Source organism: Giraffa tippelskirchi, chromosome 1, assembly GCF_054371585.1.
Source record: "Giraffa tippelskirchi isolate mGirTip1 chromosome 1, T2T-mGirTip1v1.2.pri, whole genome shotgun sequence".
NCBI classification, from domain to species: domain Eukaryota; kingdom Metazoa; phylum Chordata; class Mammalia; order Artiodactyla; family Giraffidae; genus Giraffa; species Giraffa tippelskirchi.
The window spans coordinates 14,153,594-14,170,188 of NC_137275.1; the positions used below are offsets into that span (position 1 = coordinate 14,153,594).

Sequence of the window (16,595 nt, forward strand, 5' to 3'; positions counted from 1 at the left end):
TCACCTCAGTATCCAGGCCTCTCCAGCCCTGGCCCAGACCAGCCAGACCTTCCCATCTACCCAGGCCTTTCAGGGGTCTTGGGCTTTTGCTGGCCTAGTTGGGGTAAGAACCCTGAGATCAATGCCTATCCTGAGCTGTCTCCCGGGTTGTCCAGGCAGACCCATTACTAGCTGAATCTTCCTCAGCCCTTCCCAGACTGGGGTTCAGGGGCCTCCATGGGCAGGACCTCACAGCCACTACTGGACTTTTTCTCCTAGATATGTTTCATTCCTGGACCGGGTTCTACGCCTCCCGAAGTGGGCTCAAGGGGCTGGCGCGGCGAGCCAGCGCTCTGCTCTATGCCGGGGAGTCCATGTTCACACGCTTCATGTTGACTCCCCACCGGCTCCTGGACCGGGCCTGGGCCCTGCAGCAGCTCCAGCAGCTCCGCTGGGCGGTCTCCGAGGTAACGCCACACCTCTCAGTGGCAGGAACAGGATTGGACCCTCCTGGGTGTGTGCTTCCCCCTCCCTAGGCCACCAGATCCTCCCGGTCCCCGGTCACTACAGGTCCACTTGACAGATGAGAACACTGAGGTCACCTTGGGTCCCAGGACCCGTGCATGATGAAGCTGCATCAAGGCTAGGTCCCCAGACTTCCACCTGGTGGCTTCGCTGAGCTTTAGAACCAGATTCACCCAGAGGGTAAAGGGCAAAGTGGAGCAGCACTGGTGCCCAACCGTCCTGTCCAGGTTCAAATCTCAGTTGAGCTGTGTGGCCTCAGGCAAGTGACTTTCCCTCTGAGCCCAGTTCACTCCCTGGACAATGAGAACCACATGTCTACCTAGGAAGGTGACAGTCAATTGAATGGGATAATACACCTAACACATAACCCTGTGGGCTTTGTGGCTGCTGCAGAGGAAGTTGTTCACTAATTTCCATCTCACTTGTCCCCCACTGTACAGATGGGGAAACTGAGATCTAAGAAGTTCTATAACTCGTGTCCTTGCCCGGTCAGAAATGGGCCACACCAACCTTGACTTTCATTGTCACCCAAAGGGAATTAACGGCTGGCAGGACTAGTCACTGTGTGTAGGGGGGTGAAACAGATTGACTTATGCCTCCATTGGAGTGGCCAGAAATGTCACTTCACCCCATGGTGGCTCAGTTTCTCTTCTGTGAAGAAGAGGTAATCCCACCCCTACTCAGTGCAGACAAGTTCAAGGTCATGTATGGAGCATGTCTGAAGCAGGTTAGCAGCACTTATGGGATGACTAGGCCCCGGAAGTGAAGCTGGGGGTGGTGGTGGTGGTGGGATGTCCCATCCAGAAGTCTGTTTTTTTGTCCCAGATCAAGGACAAGGTACAGAAAAGTTGGGCAAGTCTATCAGCCTCTCTGACCTCAGTTTCCTCTTCTGTAAAGTGGGAGGAACTCCCAGCTTCTCCATTAGCACCTGCTGAAAAGGAAGGAGAGCCAGTGCCCAGTGGGTGCCAGGAGAGCAGGTGCTGAGCAGGGGCAGGTCCTGACCCCACTCCTTCCCGCTCTTGGGGGGCCCCAGGTCCAGCACCATTATGCCATCACAGGGGCTCACACCCCCAACGTGAATGACATGTTTGTGGAGCACCTGAGCACCGGGATGCAGGGGGTACGCAAGCTGATGGCCTCCATCATCCAGGACAGGTCCCCGGTCCTCTCCGGTAAGCATGCCCCTGGTGGTGGATCCTGAGGCCTGGCAGGGTCCCCATCCCTTTCTAAGAAGAGAGCCTCGGGGTTTGTGGAGACGCCTGTTCCAATGGGCTTCAAATGCTGAGTCCCAATCCCAGGTGTGGTTCTTACTTTCATCAGGACGTTGGCAAGGGGCAGTCACTTCTCTGAGCCCCTGTTTCTTCTCCGTGAACAAAGAAGGGGTGATGTGACAGCTAGAGGGAGGAATAAATGCTAACATTGTCCCTCCTGAGCTCAGCTTGGGGTCGCATCATGTCAGGCCCACCATTTGACCAGCCTGTGTGACTATGACAGTTTCACAAGGGGAAAGTGACTGATCAGGCCATTTGCCTGAAACTGACGGGCTTCATCCTTGCAAATCCTGGACAAAGACAGGTTGATCTCCCCGGGCAGGTACCAGGCCTGCTGCACCTCTGCAGCGGCCCACACTCAGCCTGCTCTCTGTCACCATGCCCTTTCCTCTCTGACCTCGCTGTTCACCTGAACTACTCTGCCCTCCCCTTTGGGTCTGTGTACAGTCCCATCCTACCTTCACACCTGGGAAAGGCCCTGGGGACCAGGGGTGCAGCAGACAGGCCCCTGCCCACAGAGACTGGGATTGGGAGGGGAAGACAATCTCAGAAAAAGAGCTAGAACTGGGGTCCAATTCAGTGCTGGTGGGGCCTTCTGTTGCCATGAGCTCAGGAGGGCAGCTCCCCGGGCAAGGGGCAGGTGGGGACCCCAGAAAGGCATCCTGCCATAGGAGTTGCCCGGACAGAGGCCAGGGGCTGGAAAGTGTGGGTGTTCAGGGATCAGGGAGTCATCGGGAAGGAAAGAACCTACAACACGTGGTGGGGGACTGGCGTATGGAGCAGAAGGGGTATCCAGGTCCGCATCACAGGGGCCTCCAGTGCTGAACTAGGTGATTGAATTTGACCCTCCAATCTCCAGAGAATTCTCCACCCCTCCTTTGCCAAGTGCACGAAGCTTTGGAGCCAGGCCTTAGGAGATGGGACAACTTGCGCAGGTGATTCACCTTTCAGGGCCTCACCGTCCTCACCAGGAAAGTGGGCTGACAGGGAGAGATGGGTGAGGAGCTCATGGACCCTCAACTTCTGGAGGGCTGCCCCCACCCCCTGCGCTTGGAAATCAGGACAATAGTATGAACAGTGTGGAGGGGGCTACATGTCTGAGCCCAAGTGTCAGCCTGTTCCACTCTCCTAGGATCTACAGGGTCAGTCTCACCTGCCTCAGTTTCCCATGTTCCGAGGGGCATCCAGATGTATGGAGTATGTCAGGTGGCAGCAGTGAAACTTCTTGTCTGTGTGCAGGCCCGGAGCCTGGGGGGCATTTTGCCGTGGTCTACAATCCCCTGGCCTGGACAGTCACCACCATTGTCACTCTGACTGTGGACTTCCCCGAGGTCAGCGTCACAGATGAGACAGGCAACCCTGTGCCTACACAGGTATGGGTGGGAGTCCTGCCTCAGCTATACTTGTGGTTGTTGTCTCTGATCCAAGCAGGGACCCCTAGAAGTGGGAAACTTTTGATGTGATCATGAAATAACTCTGCTCTCACCATAATGGGGCACTTGTCCATTTGGGTCAGTGAGATCCACCCAAGGGACTGACCATGGGCTTTGAGCATCTGACATTACCAGAAGTCCCTTCTACTGTCGTCTCCTTGGAACGTCTCAGGGTGATCTAAGCTGCATGGGAAGCTTTGCCTCCTGCCTCTCCTTTGGGAATATGTATATTCTCATGTAAATTTCTGAGCTTCCCCGGTGGCTCAGCAGTAAAGAATCTGCCTACAATGCAGGAGCCTCAGAAGACGCGGGTTCGATTCCTGGGTTGGGAAGATCCCCTGGAGGAGGGCATGACAACCTATTCCAGTATTCTTGCCTGGAGAATCCTATGGACAGTGGAGCCTGACTGGCTACAGTCCATAGGGTTGCAAAGAGATGGACATGACTGAAATGAATTAGCACACACGCTCATAAACTTCCACCTTGTGTGGAAGGGCATAAAGGATCTTAAAGGTGGATCGTTATGGATGTGCCATGTTAGGGGCTGAGCCCAAGCTGCCTCTTTCTGCAATACCCACATCCAGTGTGAGTGTGTGGTCCTTCCTCATCTCCATCCACAACCAGGACCTGAAAGTGGTTTCAGAGGGTGCTCTACATATTCCCAGCCGATCCTTCCTTGTGGAGATGGCAGAGGTACTTCCATCACCTGGCCATTCAGAAAACAATTCCAAACACCTATCTTGGATGTGGCCTCAAGCTGAGTACTGGACATTGGAGTCACTTGGGGTTTAGGGAGCAGACACAGAAATGGACAGTTAAGATGTGGAGTGACGACCAGGAACCAGCCTTTGGCTGAGACACAGGAGGAAGATTCCTCTCACATTGCTGGAGGAGGGAAGGATGTTATTTGAGAAGACCCAACACACAACATCCCCTCTCCCCACTCAAAGACAATACCCACTAAGAATAAATGCATTTAATATTATTGAACACTTACTGCGTGTCAGGGTTACGCTAGGTGCTGGAGAAACTTTAATAAGCAAGCAGACAAAAGTCCCTGCCCTCAGGGGGCTAGTATTCTAGCAGGGGGATCCAAGTAGGAAACAAAATTAGAAAGTAGAGAATGTGACAGATGATAACTGTAGTGGAGGTAAACCTTCAGGACAGTTTGCGAGGTATGCGTGGGGACATCGTGTCTGCTTTAGTTCAGAGAACAACCAGGCTGGAGGTGGCGAAAACCAACATGAGCTTGTTAATTGCCCCCCTTCACAAAACCCTCAACAGCCCAGAGATGACACCAGTTCCCTGGAGAGTGAGGGGGCTGCCTACATGGATCCAGAGTCCTCATCACATCCCTAAATCAGATAACTTGGAGATGGGGAAAATCCAGAAAACCTCCCTTCTCCAGGAAATTGGAGGATGAAGAGACAAGAGAGCTCCCTCCAAAGAGGAGGCCCTCCAGGTCGAGGGAACAGTGTGAGCAAAGGCTCAGAGGCAGGAAACAGCAGGGAGAGTTGAGAAGGAGGGATGTTGGTTTTTTGGCCCCAAAGGAGAAAGGAGGGAGGAGGGAGAAGGGGCTGGGCTAGGACCCTGTTGAACAGAGAGGATGCAGGAGGGGAGCCCAGCTCAGCTCAATGATGGATGACCCTGCTGCCCCAGTGGGAAGCAAGCACTCCATCCAGGAGGTGTGTAAGCCCAGGATTGCTAAGGAGACTGAGATGTCTTCCCCCCGTGACATCCATCATGTGATCCTGTCCCTCTGGTCTTGCAGGTCCAGAACTCAAAGGAGATGCCATCTGCCTATGACCTGCTTGTGGTGACCACCATCCCAGGACTCAGCTACCGGTATTACATCATCAGGCCCATGAGGAGGGCCCAGAAGGACACTCAGGAGACTGGGGTCTCTGTGAACAGCACCAACCATTTTGGCCGCAGACCCAGGAGAGATCATAGGCAAGTGGGCAGGCGCCTGGTGCACGTGGAAAACGACTGCTACACCGTGTACCTGGACAAGGACACCAACCTGATGCACAGCATCTGGGAGAGGTGAGGTGCAGCCATTGCCGACTCTGAGGCCAGGAGGGTCCTGGGACCTGGGCAGGTAATGCTTCACCTGGTTCTCCATTTCCTCAGCTGTATGTCAAGGATGTGACGATGGTGAAGCCCCTTGCTGTGTAACAAGCTTTATTTCTAGGTGTATGCGTCTTGTTGTTCAACTGCTCAGTCATGTCCAGCTCTTTATGACTCCATGGACTACAACACACCAGGCTTCCCTTCACTCTCTCCCAGAGTTTGCTCAAATTCATGTCCATTGAGTCAATGATGCCATCCAACCGTCTCTTCCTCTGCCGTCCCCTTCTCCTCCTGCCTTCAATTTTTCCCAGCATCAGGGTCTTTTCTAATGAGTCAGCTCTTCGCATCAGGTGGCTGAAGTATTGGAGCTTCAACTTAAGCATCAGTCCTTCCAATGAATATTCAGGGTTGATTTCCTTTAGGATTGACTGATTTGATCTCTGACAAACTTAGACAGCGTATTAAAAAGCAGAGACATCACTTATCCAACAAAGGTCTGTAGAGTCAAAGCTATGGTTTTTCTAGTAGCCATGTACAGATGTAAGAGTTGGACTATAAAGAAGGCTGAATAATTGATGCTTTCAAGCTGTGATACTGGAGAAATGTGTGAGTCTGGGCCAGGTCAAGAAAACCTTTTGTGAACTTGTTCATTCCAAAGATGTTGGTCCACAGGAAAAAAGGGGGGGGGGATTTGAAAAGTTCACCATGGAAAAAGTGTAGCCATTGTAAAACTTTTTAAAATTGAGAGACACAGAAAATCCATCCATCCACCAACCCTCCCATCCATCCATCCATCTATTGCACCTACCTCTCCACATCTCCATCCATCCTTCCATCTATCTATCCATCCGCTCATGTAGTCCCTTATCAGGAGTCATTTGTTTACAGCGGCGAAGGCAGCTGAGCCCCAGGAAAGTTGGCTCCCAGAGTCTGGAGCCACCCTTGTCCATCCTCAGGTCCCATCCCAGGCAGTTTTCATTCCTCCTCAGCTGCCTCTTCCTACACACCCACTTCCATTTCCTCCTGTGACCTCCTCACAGGAACAGAAGACTCAGGGGAACCGGAAGCTTGGGAGGAGCACCGGCTAGAAAGTGAGGTGAAGGAAAGAGAGGAAAGGGGGCAGACTGCAGGGGAGGGAGACGGGGTGTTGACGTGAGAAAGGCGAGTGTCACCGGGAGCTCAGCCCCGACAGTTGTCAGCAGCTCTCTAAGCTCAGACCAGGACTCCCCTCCAATGGGGCTCACGGGAAGTTCTGTCCTTCAGTCAGTCCACAGGGATGTCTTGGGAGAGCATGAGGCAGGGAGGGAGGGCTGACTACAGCCAGCAAAGGATGTCGGGGAGCAGCAGAAATGGGGTACAACCCCAGCACATGTGAGCCTCCCTGGTCAGGCAGGGAAAGGTGAAGCCTGCCGGCCGGCTTTGGGCTCCATCATCACTCAGGCCCCACGTCCCTTCTGGAAAACCCCTGAAGGGCTGGCTCCAGTTCCCCATCCCTTTCTGCCCACCCACGGGTGCCCCACACCCAAGCCACATCCCGGCCCAGCGCTTCCCCGGAGTGTCCTGCTGTCCATCTGCCTGACCCCTGTGTGTCTTCAGGTGCTTTGGGCTCAGGTGAGGGAAGGTGAACTTCTTCCTGGGCTCCCTCACCTCCCAGTACAGGTACAACCTGCCACACAGCCAGAGAGGGCAGGCTGTTGGCATAGAGAGAGGGCAGCTCAGAGGAGGCTTGGCAGGGATGAGACACTCAGAGCCAGGCCTGAGGCCTTGAAGGCTGGAGGGAATCTGTGGGTCAGATGAGCAGATGGTGGTTCCTTAGTAGGACCTGCCTGTGCAAAGGCCTGAGGGGCCATGTGTAGCATGTGCACAGATCACCCCAGGGCCAGTTTGCTGGAGGAGGGCCTTTGTTCTTTCATATATAACAAGCATGTTGATATATTTCACATACCCTACAAGTCACCACATTACACTGTACACGTCTATGCTATTTTGTGTGCCCACAGAATTGTGCAGGAATCTCCACAGTTAGTTTGTGGATATTTTCATCACTCCAAAGAAAGAAACTCATATCGCCATTTTCACTGCCCGCCCCCCCACCCCGGCCGGGGGACCCTGGCTACTTGAATTGCCTTTCTGTCTCTCTGGATTTGCCTTTACGGACATTTCATACAATGGTATCATACCATGTGGGGTCCTTTGGAGACTAGTTTCTTTCACCTCTCATCACGTCTCCAAGTTTCATCCTTGTCACAGCCTGAATGAGAACCTCCTTCTTCCTCCAGACTCACATTCCATTGAGAGATACATCTTGGTTCATTTATCCAGTCCTCAGCTCATAGGCTTCACGGGTGGCTCAGATGGTAAAGAATTTGCCTGCACATCAAGAGCCCCATGTTCAATCCCTGGGTTGGGAAGATCCCCTAGAGAAGGAGATGGCAACCCATGCCAGTATTCTTACCTAGAGAATTCCAAGGACAGAGGAGACTGGTGGGCTATACAGATCATGGGGTCGCAAAGAGTCAGACACAATTGAGCAACTACTACTCACTCAACTCATGGGCATTTGGGTGGTTTCCAGTTGGGGGCTATTGTGAATAAGGCTGCTGTGAACATGCATGCCCAAGTTTTTGTGTGAACAGAAGCTTTCCTTTTTTCTTGGGTTGATTCCAAGCAGTGGAATTTCCAAGGTCACAGGAAACTCCGTTTAACCCTTCCAGACCGATTCCCGTGGCTGCTGCACAATTTTCCACTCTTATCTGTGGAGTATGTGGGCCCGATTTCTCCACATCCCCACCAAGACTTGTATTTCTCTGCCTTTTCTGATACAGCTACCCTGATGGGTATGAAGCCGTGTCTTCATTGTGGATTGGGTATGCACCCCGTGTTGACTGCTCACATTGAGCAATGTTTTCATGGGCCTGTTGACCATTTGTATATCTTCTCTGGTGAAATGTCTGCTCAGATCCTTTGCCCATTTTAAGTTGATTTTCTCTTATTATGGACTTGTAAGAGCTCTTTCCGTTTTCTGGATAAAAGTCCCTCATCGGGTGTATGATTTGGGAACTTCTCCCATTCTGTGGCTTGACTTTTCACCTTTCGAGATGGCGCCAAGAGAACTTATGAAATGAAGCTGGGGGGCAGGCTGGGGTGAGATGAGAAAGGCTTTCATGCCAGACTGATGAAAAGGATTCTGTTCTCTTCTCTACTTCTCCAGGGGGCTCAGGGGGCTCTCTAAGATGCCCCCTCTTCTGTGTCCCCACAACGACCCCACAGAAATCCCCCACAGGGGTGCAGAGGCATCACTTCTTCATCTTCTGCCACCAGACAGGGCCACACTGGATACAAACGCATCGCCGTGTCTTTACTTAGACTACACCTAGGTGTACTATCCAAATCCATGTTCCCAAGGGTCTTCTTGAGCTTGTTCTTCCCTTATCCCCAAATGTGTGCATGCGTGCTAAATCACTTCAGTCCCATCCAGCTCATTGCTACCTTATGGACTGCAGCCCGCCAGGCTCCTCTGTCCATGGGATTCTCCAGGCAAGAATACTGGAGTGGGTTGGGTTGCCATGCCCTCCTCCAGAGGCTTTTCCCAACCAAAGGATCATGATGTCTCCTGTGTTGGCAGGCGGGTTCTTTACCACTAGGATCCTAAACCCAAGTGTGTGCATGTTCAGTCATGTACGACTCTTTGCCGCCCCTTGGACTATAGTCTGCTGGGCTCTTCTGTCTGGAATTTTCCAGGCAAGAATACTGGATTGATTTGCCATTTCCCAAAGTCCTAACCTCGTGGAGTGAGCACAGGATGTGGATTTGAATCTGAGTCCTGGCTGGGCACTTCCTAGGTGTGGAATCTTGGGCAAATGAGGTCATATCTTCCAGTCTTTATGGGATCCCCAGTCTCGTGTGCTTTAGTCATGAGGTGTGTTCATGATCCCAGCCTGTAGGGGTAGGAGAACTGGACAATTGAATGAGGAAAGGCCATGGCAAGTGACATCTGAACAGCACTGGTCAGCTTGACAAATGTTCACGATGTTCTGGTTTTACGGACTCCTACTCACTTCAGTCTTCTTGCCTGGAGAATCCCAGGGATGGGAGAGCCTGGTGGGCTGCCGTCTATAGGGTCGCACAGAGTCGGACACGACTGAAGTGACCTAGCAGCAGCAGCAGCAGTAAAGAGTAGACTTACCCTTGCTGGCCACTTGGGTGACCAGGCAGGGCCAGTGAGAGTAGAGCCTCTGAAACCGTGTTACACCCTCTGCTTATGCTCTCGGGAGCGTGTTGTGCAGCCTCTCTCCCCTCCTCCTGTGGGATTCTTTCCTGGATAGGGAGAAAATCTGTACCTCCTGGGCTCTTGGGGAGTCCACGGAGCTTTTGTCCAAGCTGAGTGCATGAGCTTCATTGAGCGTCCTCGTGACAGTCACATAGGCTCTGAGGAAGTTATTTTTGTTCACTCCCGGTTCCATGTTGGTGTCTTAATATTAAATAGAGGCCTTCTGAACCTGGATCCCATCACAAGGAGAGTGCCTGGAAGAAACTGTCCACAACAATCATACTCTTTTCTCTTTTCCATCTCTGCAGACAGAGTAACCGAACCATCCGGGTGACCCAGGAGTTCATGGAATACCACAATAACAGTGATGAGGGTCAGGAATCCATTTCCGATAACTACGTGTTTACTCCTGATGGTACAGCGAAGCCAGCGTGGACGGCTGTGGAAATGGAGATCCTGGAGGGGCAGCTCTTGACCGAGATCCGGCAATACTTCTACAGGTGAGGGTGGCCCTCTGCTTGTGCACAGCACACAGTAGGTGGTCATGGGCAGGTGGAGGACTTTACCACTGAGCCACCTGGGAAACGCGGCAATGATATACACACGAGAGCAGTTCCTGTGTTTTCATTAATGCAGAGAAATAAGCCACCCAGAACTGGCCAGGTGCTCGGTTCCTCTGGTGAAGCAGGCTCCTCCTGTTCTTTTGCCCAAGAAGCACCTCTGCCTGCCCTGCCTGGCAGGAAAGAGGCAGGGAGGTAAACAGGAAGAGAGGTAGGAAAGGAGGAGGGACAGGCATCCGGAAGTCTCCCCCAGCTTGACGTATCTCTTCTGCTCCTCCTCCAGGACGGTGAAGGACAATGACCCCACGTATGCCATCTACTCGCGGCTGGCCCGCAGGCCCCCGGGTGCTGACGGGGAACTGCTGTGTCATCGCATAGAGCAGGAGTACAGGGTGGGCCCCTTGGAGCTGAACCGCGAGGCCATCTTGAGGACCAGCACCAATCTCAACACCGGACGGGTCCTCTACTCCGACAACAATGGGTACCAGATGCAGCGCAGGGCCTACAAGCAGTACATGGCGAACACTATCGCTCGGGTACATCCTGTGGTGCCCCATGGGGACGGTGGCCACAGAGCAGACCTGAGAGGCAGCCTCTCTCACGAGGCTGGAGACACCTCTTTAGCTCCAGCAGCAGAGGCCTCCAGAGCATCTCCCAGAACCCCTGTCGCCCATGTGTGCCGTTAGGGGCTGAGACCCAGGCTTGTTCAGACCTGGGGTCAGAGCTCTGGTGCCCCCACATATGAAGAAAGTCCCTGAGGTCCACTGTGGGCACCGCGTGTCCTCCTCTGTCAGATGCCTGACCCGCTGGGATTGCTCTGAGATGAAGTAGATGGTGCCTGTCCAGGCCTGAGCGGGTGTGACCCTCCTTTGTTGCTCTTAGTTGAGCCACTGCCTGGTTGCCTGGGAAATGGTGAGCACAGGCTGATTTCTGAAATCATTTCAGCTCTGAGATGCTTTGGCCCCAGCAGCGTGACCTCGGACAAGTCCCTTGGCTTCCCTGGGCCTCGGTGCTCTCCTGGGAAAGGGGGTAACCTCCCCTCAGCACTGAATGATCAGCTGGGATGATCCAGGAGCAGTGCCAGGCTGGGCACCTCGTGAGCCTCAATCCGTGTTAGTTCTTTCTCCTTCCAGTGGGGGATGTGACCCCTCCCTGCTCTGTCTTCCTTGAGCTTCTGGTCCCTCTCATCCCTGTTGGCAGGTTCTCACCTCCTGTGGGCTGGGCTCCAGAGAGTCCAAGGCCCTCAGCCCAGGACATCTTGCTCCAACAGAGCAAAGGGTTGCTCTGTGTAACCGCTTTCCAGCCCAGACTTGAGCCCTTTATTATCGGGCAACCGTTAGCCTATCTCAGACTGTACTGACACACATGTCTTCATTGAGTCCCTGCCACAGTTTCTCGGGGATGGTTTGGGAGCCCCTTTTACAGGTGGGTAAACTGAGGTGATGGACAGGGAGTCTTGGCGTGCTGCAGTTCATGGGGTCACAAAGAGTCGGACACAACTGAGTGAGTGAATTGAACTGAACTGAAACTGAGGCTTGGGCAGCCTGTGGCCTCCAGCTCGTAAGGTCAGGAAGCAGTGGAGCTGGATTCGAATCCCAGGGCGTCTATCTCACAAGTCAGAGCCCCTCCCCACCGCTACCAGTGCCACCTTGAGCTGCCGCTGTGCCTGTGGGGAGGCTGAGGGGGCCCTAGGGAGATGCCTGATCAGGTGGCCCACCCGGCCCGTGACCATGACCACCAATCTGGCAATATTTCTGTCCACAGAATTACTACCCCATGACTCAGTCAGCCTTCATCCAGGACAAACACAGCAGGCTGGTGCTGCTGTCAGAGCAGGCGCACGGCGTCTCCAGCCAAGGGAGCGGGCAGATGGAGGTAGGAGGAGGCCCCTCTGGTCACCATGGGCAGGCCAGGGGCCAGGCGGGGCCTGTCAGATGACTCTTGCCTGCAGGTCATGCTCCATCGGCGGCTGTGGAACAACGAACAAGGGAACTTGTTGGACAACCTCACGCTGAACGACACCTCGGTTGTCCACTCGGTGCTCTGGCTCCTGCTGGGACCCCCGACCCTCATCAGGGGCCTCCGCCAGAGGAGCGGGGTGGTGCTGCAGCACAGACCCGTAGTGCTGATTCGAGAGCTGAGCGGTAAGAGGACCTCCTTTGAGTGCAGCTGTCATCCCTGCCCCGGCGTGCGCCGACCTGTACGGGGGAGACGAGCTCAGGCAGAAACCGATTCAGCAGGAGAGGGACTGATGCTGAAGAAAAGGCCTGGTGCCCTGTAGGTCTGGTGGAGATGGGATCCTGAACCAGGGGGAGTTCAGCAATCAACATCGAGGGCTATCGGTTGATGTTCTCATGTTTGGAAAAAAAAAAGAATCCCAAGGGGCAGCCAGGCCCAGAGATGCTTGTGGAACAGACGGAGCTGGAAAAGAAGCCAGGGCAGGAGGGAGACACAGCAGCTCAGGGCCTCTTGGGAGTGGGTGTTCATGTCCATCTCTCCCAGGACTGCCAAGAGCTGCCTTCCCGGCCACCTCCAGGTCCAGGGGCAGATTCCCAGGAGAGGGAATGTGATGGGCCAGCAGGGTTGGGTCTGCACCTGGGTCAGTCAGTGGTTCCTTCCTAGCACCTGGGAGCCCTTCCTGCAGAACAGTTGTTGCCATGGGGAGCAAGTTCCATGGCTGTGGTCAGCTCCATCCATCGGCCCCACCCTGGGTTCCTCTGGTGGCACAAGAGAGAGACTGAAGCTGATCCGACTGAGCCACAAGAAAACTTTATTCAGAGGTTAATGCACCCCAGAGAAGGGCTGGGGTGTAACTGTGCCTTGGGCACTGGACGCTTCATGGGGCCACTTCTCTCTTTTCTGTCACCTGAGCTTTGCTCTGTCTGCAGACCTTCTTTCTCCTCCTATCTGAGACATGCTGTGAAGCTATAGGACTGTGTGTCTGCCCCACCCAAAAGGAACTGAGACTCAGTCAGACTCAGGTCTCAAGAGCCGAGATCCCAGGAAAAGAATCTGATTGGTCTGATTGAATCACATGACCCGAGCCTGACCAATCACTGTCAGTTCAGTTCAGTTGCTCAGTTGTGTCCGACGCTTTGCAACCCAATGGACTACAGCAAGCCAGGCCTCCCTGTCCATCACCATCTCCTGGAGCTTACTCAAACTCACGTCCATTGAGTCAGTGATGCCATCCAACCGTCTCATCCTCTGTTGTCCCCTTCTCCTCCCACCTTCAATCTTTCCCGGCATCAGGGTCTTCTCAAATGAGTCAGTTCTTCACATCAGGTGGCCAAAGTATTGGAGTTTCAGCTTCAGCATCAGTCCTTCCAATGACTATTCAGGACTGATTTCCTTTAGGATGGACTGGTTGGATCTCCTTGCTGTCTAAGGGACTCTCAAGAGTCTTCTCCAGCACCACAATTCAAAAGCATCAATCACTATAGCCCAAGGTATTGTGAAGAGATGGCATTTGCACCAGCAGATGCTTCAGGCTGTCTGTGGTGTGGGCCACAGGTTGGAGGGGTGTGAGATTGGATGAAATGAGTGTGGAAATCCTTGCTCCTTCATTTAATGTGGAGAGCTCTGAATGCCAGGAGGAGAAGCTTGGCCCAAACCCTCCTTGTTGTCCATCTGCCTTGCAGAGACTACCCAGGTTCACCCAGACTTCCAGCAGCAAGAGGCTGTGACGCTGCCTCCAAGTCTCCACCTGCAGAGCCTCAGCATCCCAGGCTGGACGTACAACTCGAACCACACGAAGCACCTGCAGAATCTTCAGAAAGGTGAGGCAGGTGTTCAGGCGTCCAGACTCACTCTTGCCTCTTTGTTGTCAACCAGGTCCCTGAGCCCATCACCAGGCAAAGGCGCTCTCCCCAGAGTCATCCAGGCTCTGTGAGGTCACCTGGTTTCCTTATCTACCAAATGAGGAGACGGAGGCCCACTGAGAGGCAGGTCACTCAGCAAGCCAGGGACAGGTAGGGCCCAGGTGCCATCTAGACCACAATGACCGTGTACAGAGGGGAGCCCCCAGCAGGGCATCCAGGAGGACCTCCTGGTGGAGGAAACAACTGCCAGGAAGCAGCTCATCATATTGCCAAAGCCCCTGGTACACCTTGTGTTTCCCTTTGCACTCAGCATCTCAAACATGGGGCTGACCATGCCTCAGCCACCCCCCGTTCCCACAGACCCTCCAAGGGATGGCACACTCCATTGTAAGGTCTGAAGAATGAGGGTCAAGAGGGAAAGGAAGAGGCAGAGGCCAGATACCACCTTTGTGGCTAATAAAGTGGGTGTTGGAGGCTGTGACGCAATCCTGTAGCCACATGGCTTCTTCACGCTGACCTCTCGCACCTCGCTCCACGTGTCACAGAAGAGGAGGTGGGGATCATCTCTTGCAGAAGCAGTCATGCGTACCTGTGTTGGAGGCAAAATTCACTGGGAACCCACCTCCTGGAGACGACCTGTACCAAAGATGAGGAGAGACCAGCCTGGGCTAAGCAAGCAAGTCCCTCCTCCTAGAGAGAAGTAAGTGACCGGCGAGGGGAGCAGCAGCAGATGGCTAGAGGGCCTCCTGCTCTCCCAGACTCTTACAACCCCCATGTCATCATCACCACCATCATCGCCATGGTCTTCAATATCACCATCACCATCATCACCATCTCCACCATCACCATCACCATCATCATCGTCATGTTCTGGACCCAGAGGTCTTTGCCTGTTTCTATTGCTCCCAGCACTAGGAAGGGGAAAAAGAGATTCTATGAACTCTTCTGCTGCAATAACAAAGAGCCTAAACTCTCAGGGTCCTAACACAGCGTAAGGTTGTTTCACTCCTATGCCGTATGTCCAATGGGGTCCAGCAGGAAGGCCCTACTCGTTTGTTCACCAGGGACCAGCTGATGGAGACGGTTTCCTAACACAGGCTTCCTCAATTAGAGGGACAGGATAAAGCATCTGTGGGACACAACACATCACTTTTGTGTTGGCCTCAGAGTCAAGAAGCCACAGCACTGTTCACTGGGGCAGAGGCAGAAAGACTATACCAGAGAACTTGCAGGTTGGAGGACAGGCCAAGTGAGGACCACAATAGTGAATGAGGCCAAGACTTTCTAGGCATCAGCATCAGCCCCTGTGTGCATGGTGGGCAGCGTTAATATCGGCGAGACCTGGTTGGAATCCTCGCTCCTTCTTTGTTGCAGACCCTTAGTTGTTGCAGAACAAGCACCTACCCTTCTCTGAGCCTTGGTCTGTCAAGTGGGGGTTGTGTTAGATGCCTCTGAGGGAGGCTGAAGATGCGAAAGGGAGGTGTGTGTGAAGTACCTGGCACAGACAGGGGTCATCACTGCCACCTTCCTTCTGTCTCCAAGGCCATCAAGGACAAGCCAAAGTGGACTTCCGCCGAGTCCTGCTGCGGCTCCACCACCTGTATGAGAAGGGACAGCACTCTGTCTTGTCTCAGCCTGTGACGGTGAATCTGCAGGTAACCTGCCCCACCCCACGTCCCACTCCCGGATCACTGAGGCAGGACACACAAGCAGATGCTCACGAGGGAGGCAAACCCCAAGTGTGACCATCCTGACTCAGATGCCACCTTGGCTAAAAGATGCCTTATGGTCGTCTTGAAAAAAAAAACACGAGATTTGATCTCTGGGGTGCATGCGAGCACCCCACCCCCTCCTACTCGTGTTCTTCTAGACTTTTGATTCTTTACCACATGCCTGTATTTTGTGTGTTTCTCATTTTATTCTTGTAGCAAATCTTTTTACACAACCCAGATGTTATTTGTGGGATCAGAAAACAAAACAGATTCTTGCATGGATTATCAAGTAGGTTATCAGAGTCACTCAGTCCAGGGTGTGAGTCTGGGCACCTCTGCCTGGTGTCCTGCTCCCCACCCCCCCACCCCGGGCTCTGGGCCTCAGTGTCCTCACCTGTAAATGGAGAGGTAAGGGTCCTTCCCCACAAGGATGCTGATGCTCTCAGCTGATAAGGCGCACACGGACGCCTGACACCCTGATGGATGTCAGTGCCCCCAGACCCCTGCCTATGTCCTCCCTCCCCTCCTGACCCCTGGATCATCCTCTGACCCGCACTACAAATAAGGCTGCTGCTCCGCAGCCCAACCACATCCTCCCCCACCCCGTGATGTATGGAGACCCCTCCTTTATCCCCAGTCTGCCTTCTTCATGAGGGATTTGAGCTCTTTACCCATCTCCTGCTCACGAAGAACTTCTCTAAATCTCTCTCTTGTTGCTTTGACTTCAGGGATACTTGCAATCTGAGAGAATCCCAACAACCCAACCCGGAGCCCTCCCTGTGGTGGCTTCCCGATGCCCTCCTTTCACAGCCATGAATACAGGGGTGGGGAGTGGTCTCTCTCCTCACTGACTCCCAGCCCACTGTCATCAGAGACACTGTCAGCTTCATCTTCCTGCCTGGCTTCAGCAGCGCATTGGCTTCATTTCTTCCTCCTTGTCACCTCTTGCTC

The 16,595-nt window shown here is 53.6% G+C and overlaps 1 protein-coding gene across 1 annotated transcript in view; it reads left to right on the forward strand.

Moving 5' to 3' along the window:
• The window catches only part of LOC145515373 (epididymis-specific alpha-mannosidase-like), a 38,284-nt gene that overhangs the window by 19,195 nt on the left and 2,494 nt on the right, over positions 1-16,595 (forward strand). The window contains exons 8-17 of the mRNA XM_081515614.1: positions 259-446; positions 1,538-1,659; positions 2,974-3,148; positions 4,980-5,254; positions 9,860-10,051; positions 10,395-10,647; positions 11,876-11,986; positions 12,063-12,255; positions 13,753-13,890; positions 15,475-15,587. Of these exons, the coding sequence (XP_081371740.1) occupies positions 259-446; positions 1,538-1,659; positions 2,974-3,148; positions 4,980-5,254; positions 9,860-10,051; positions 10,395-10,647; positions 11,876-11,986; positions 12,063-12,255; positions 13,753-13,890; positions 15,475-15,587 (1,760 nt within the window). The remainder of the gene's footprint in view (positions 1-258; positions 447-1,537; positions 1,660-2,973; positions 3,149-4,979; positions 5,255-9,859; positions 10,052-10,394; positions 10,648-11,875; positions 11,987-12,062; positions 12,256-13,752; positions 13,891-15,474; positions 15,588-16,595) is intronic.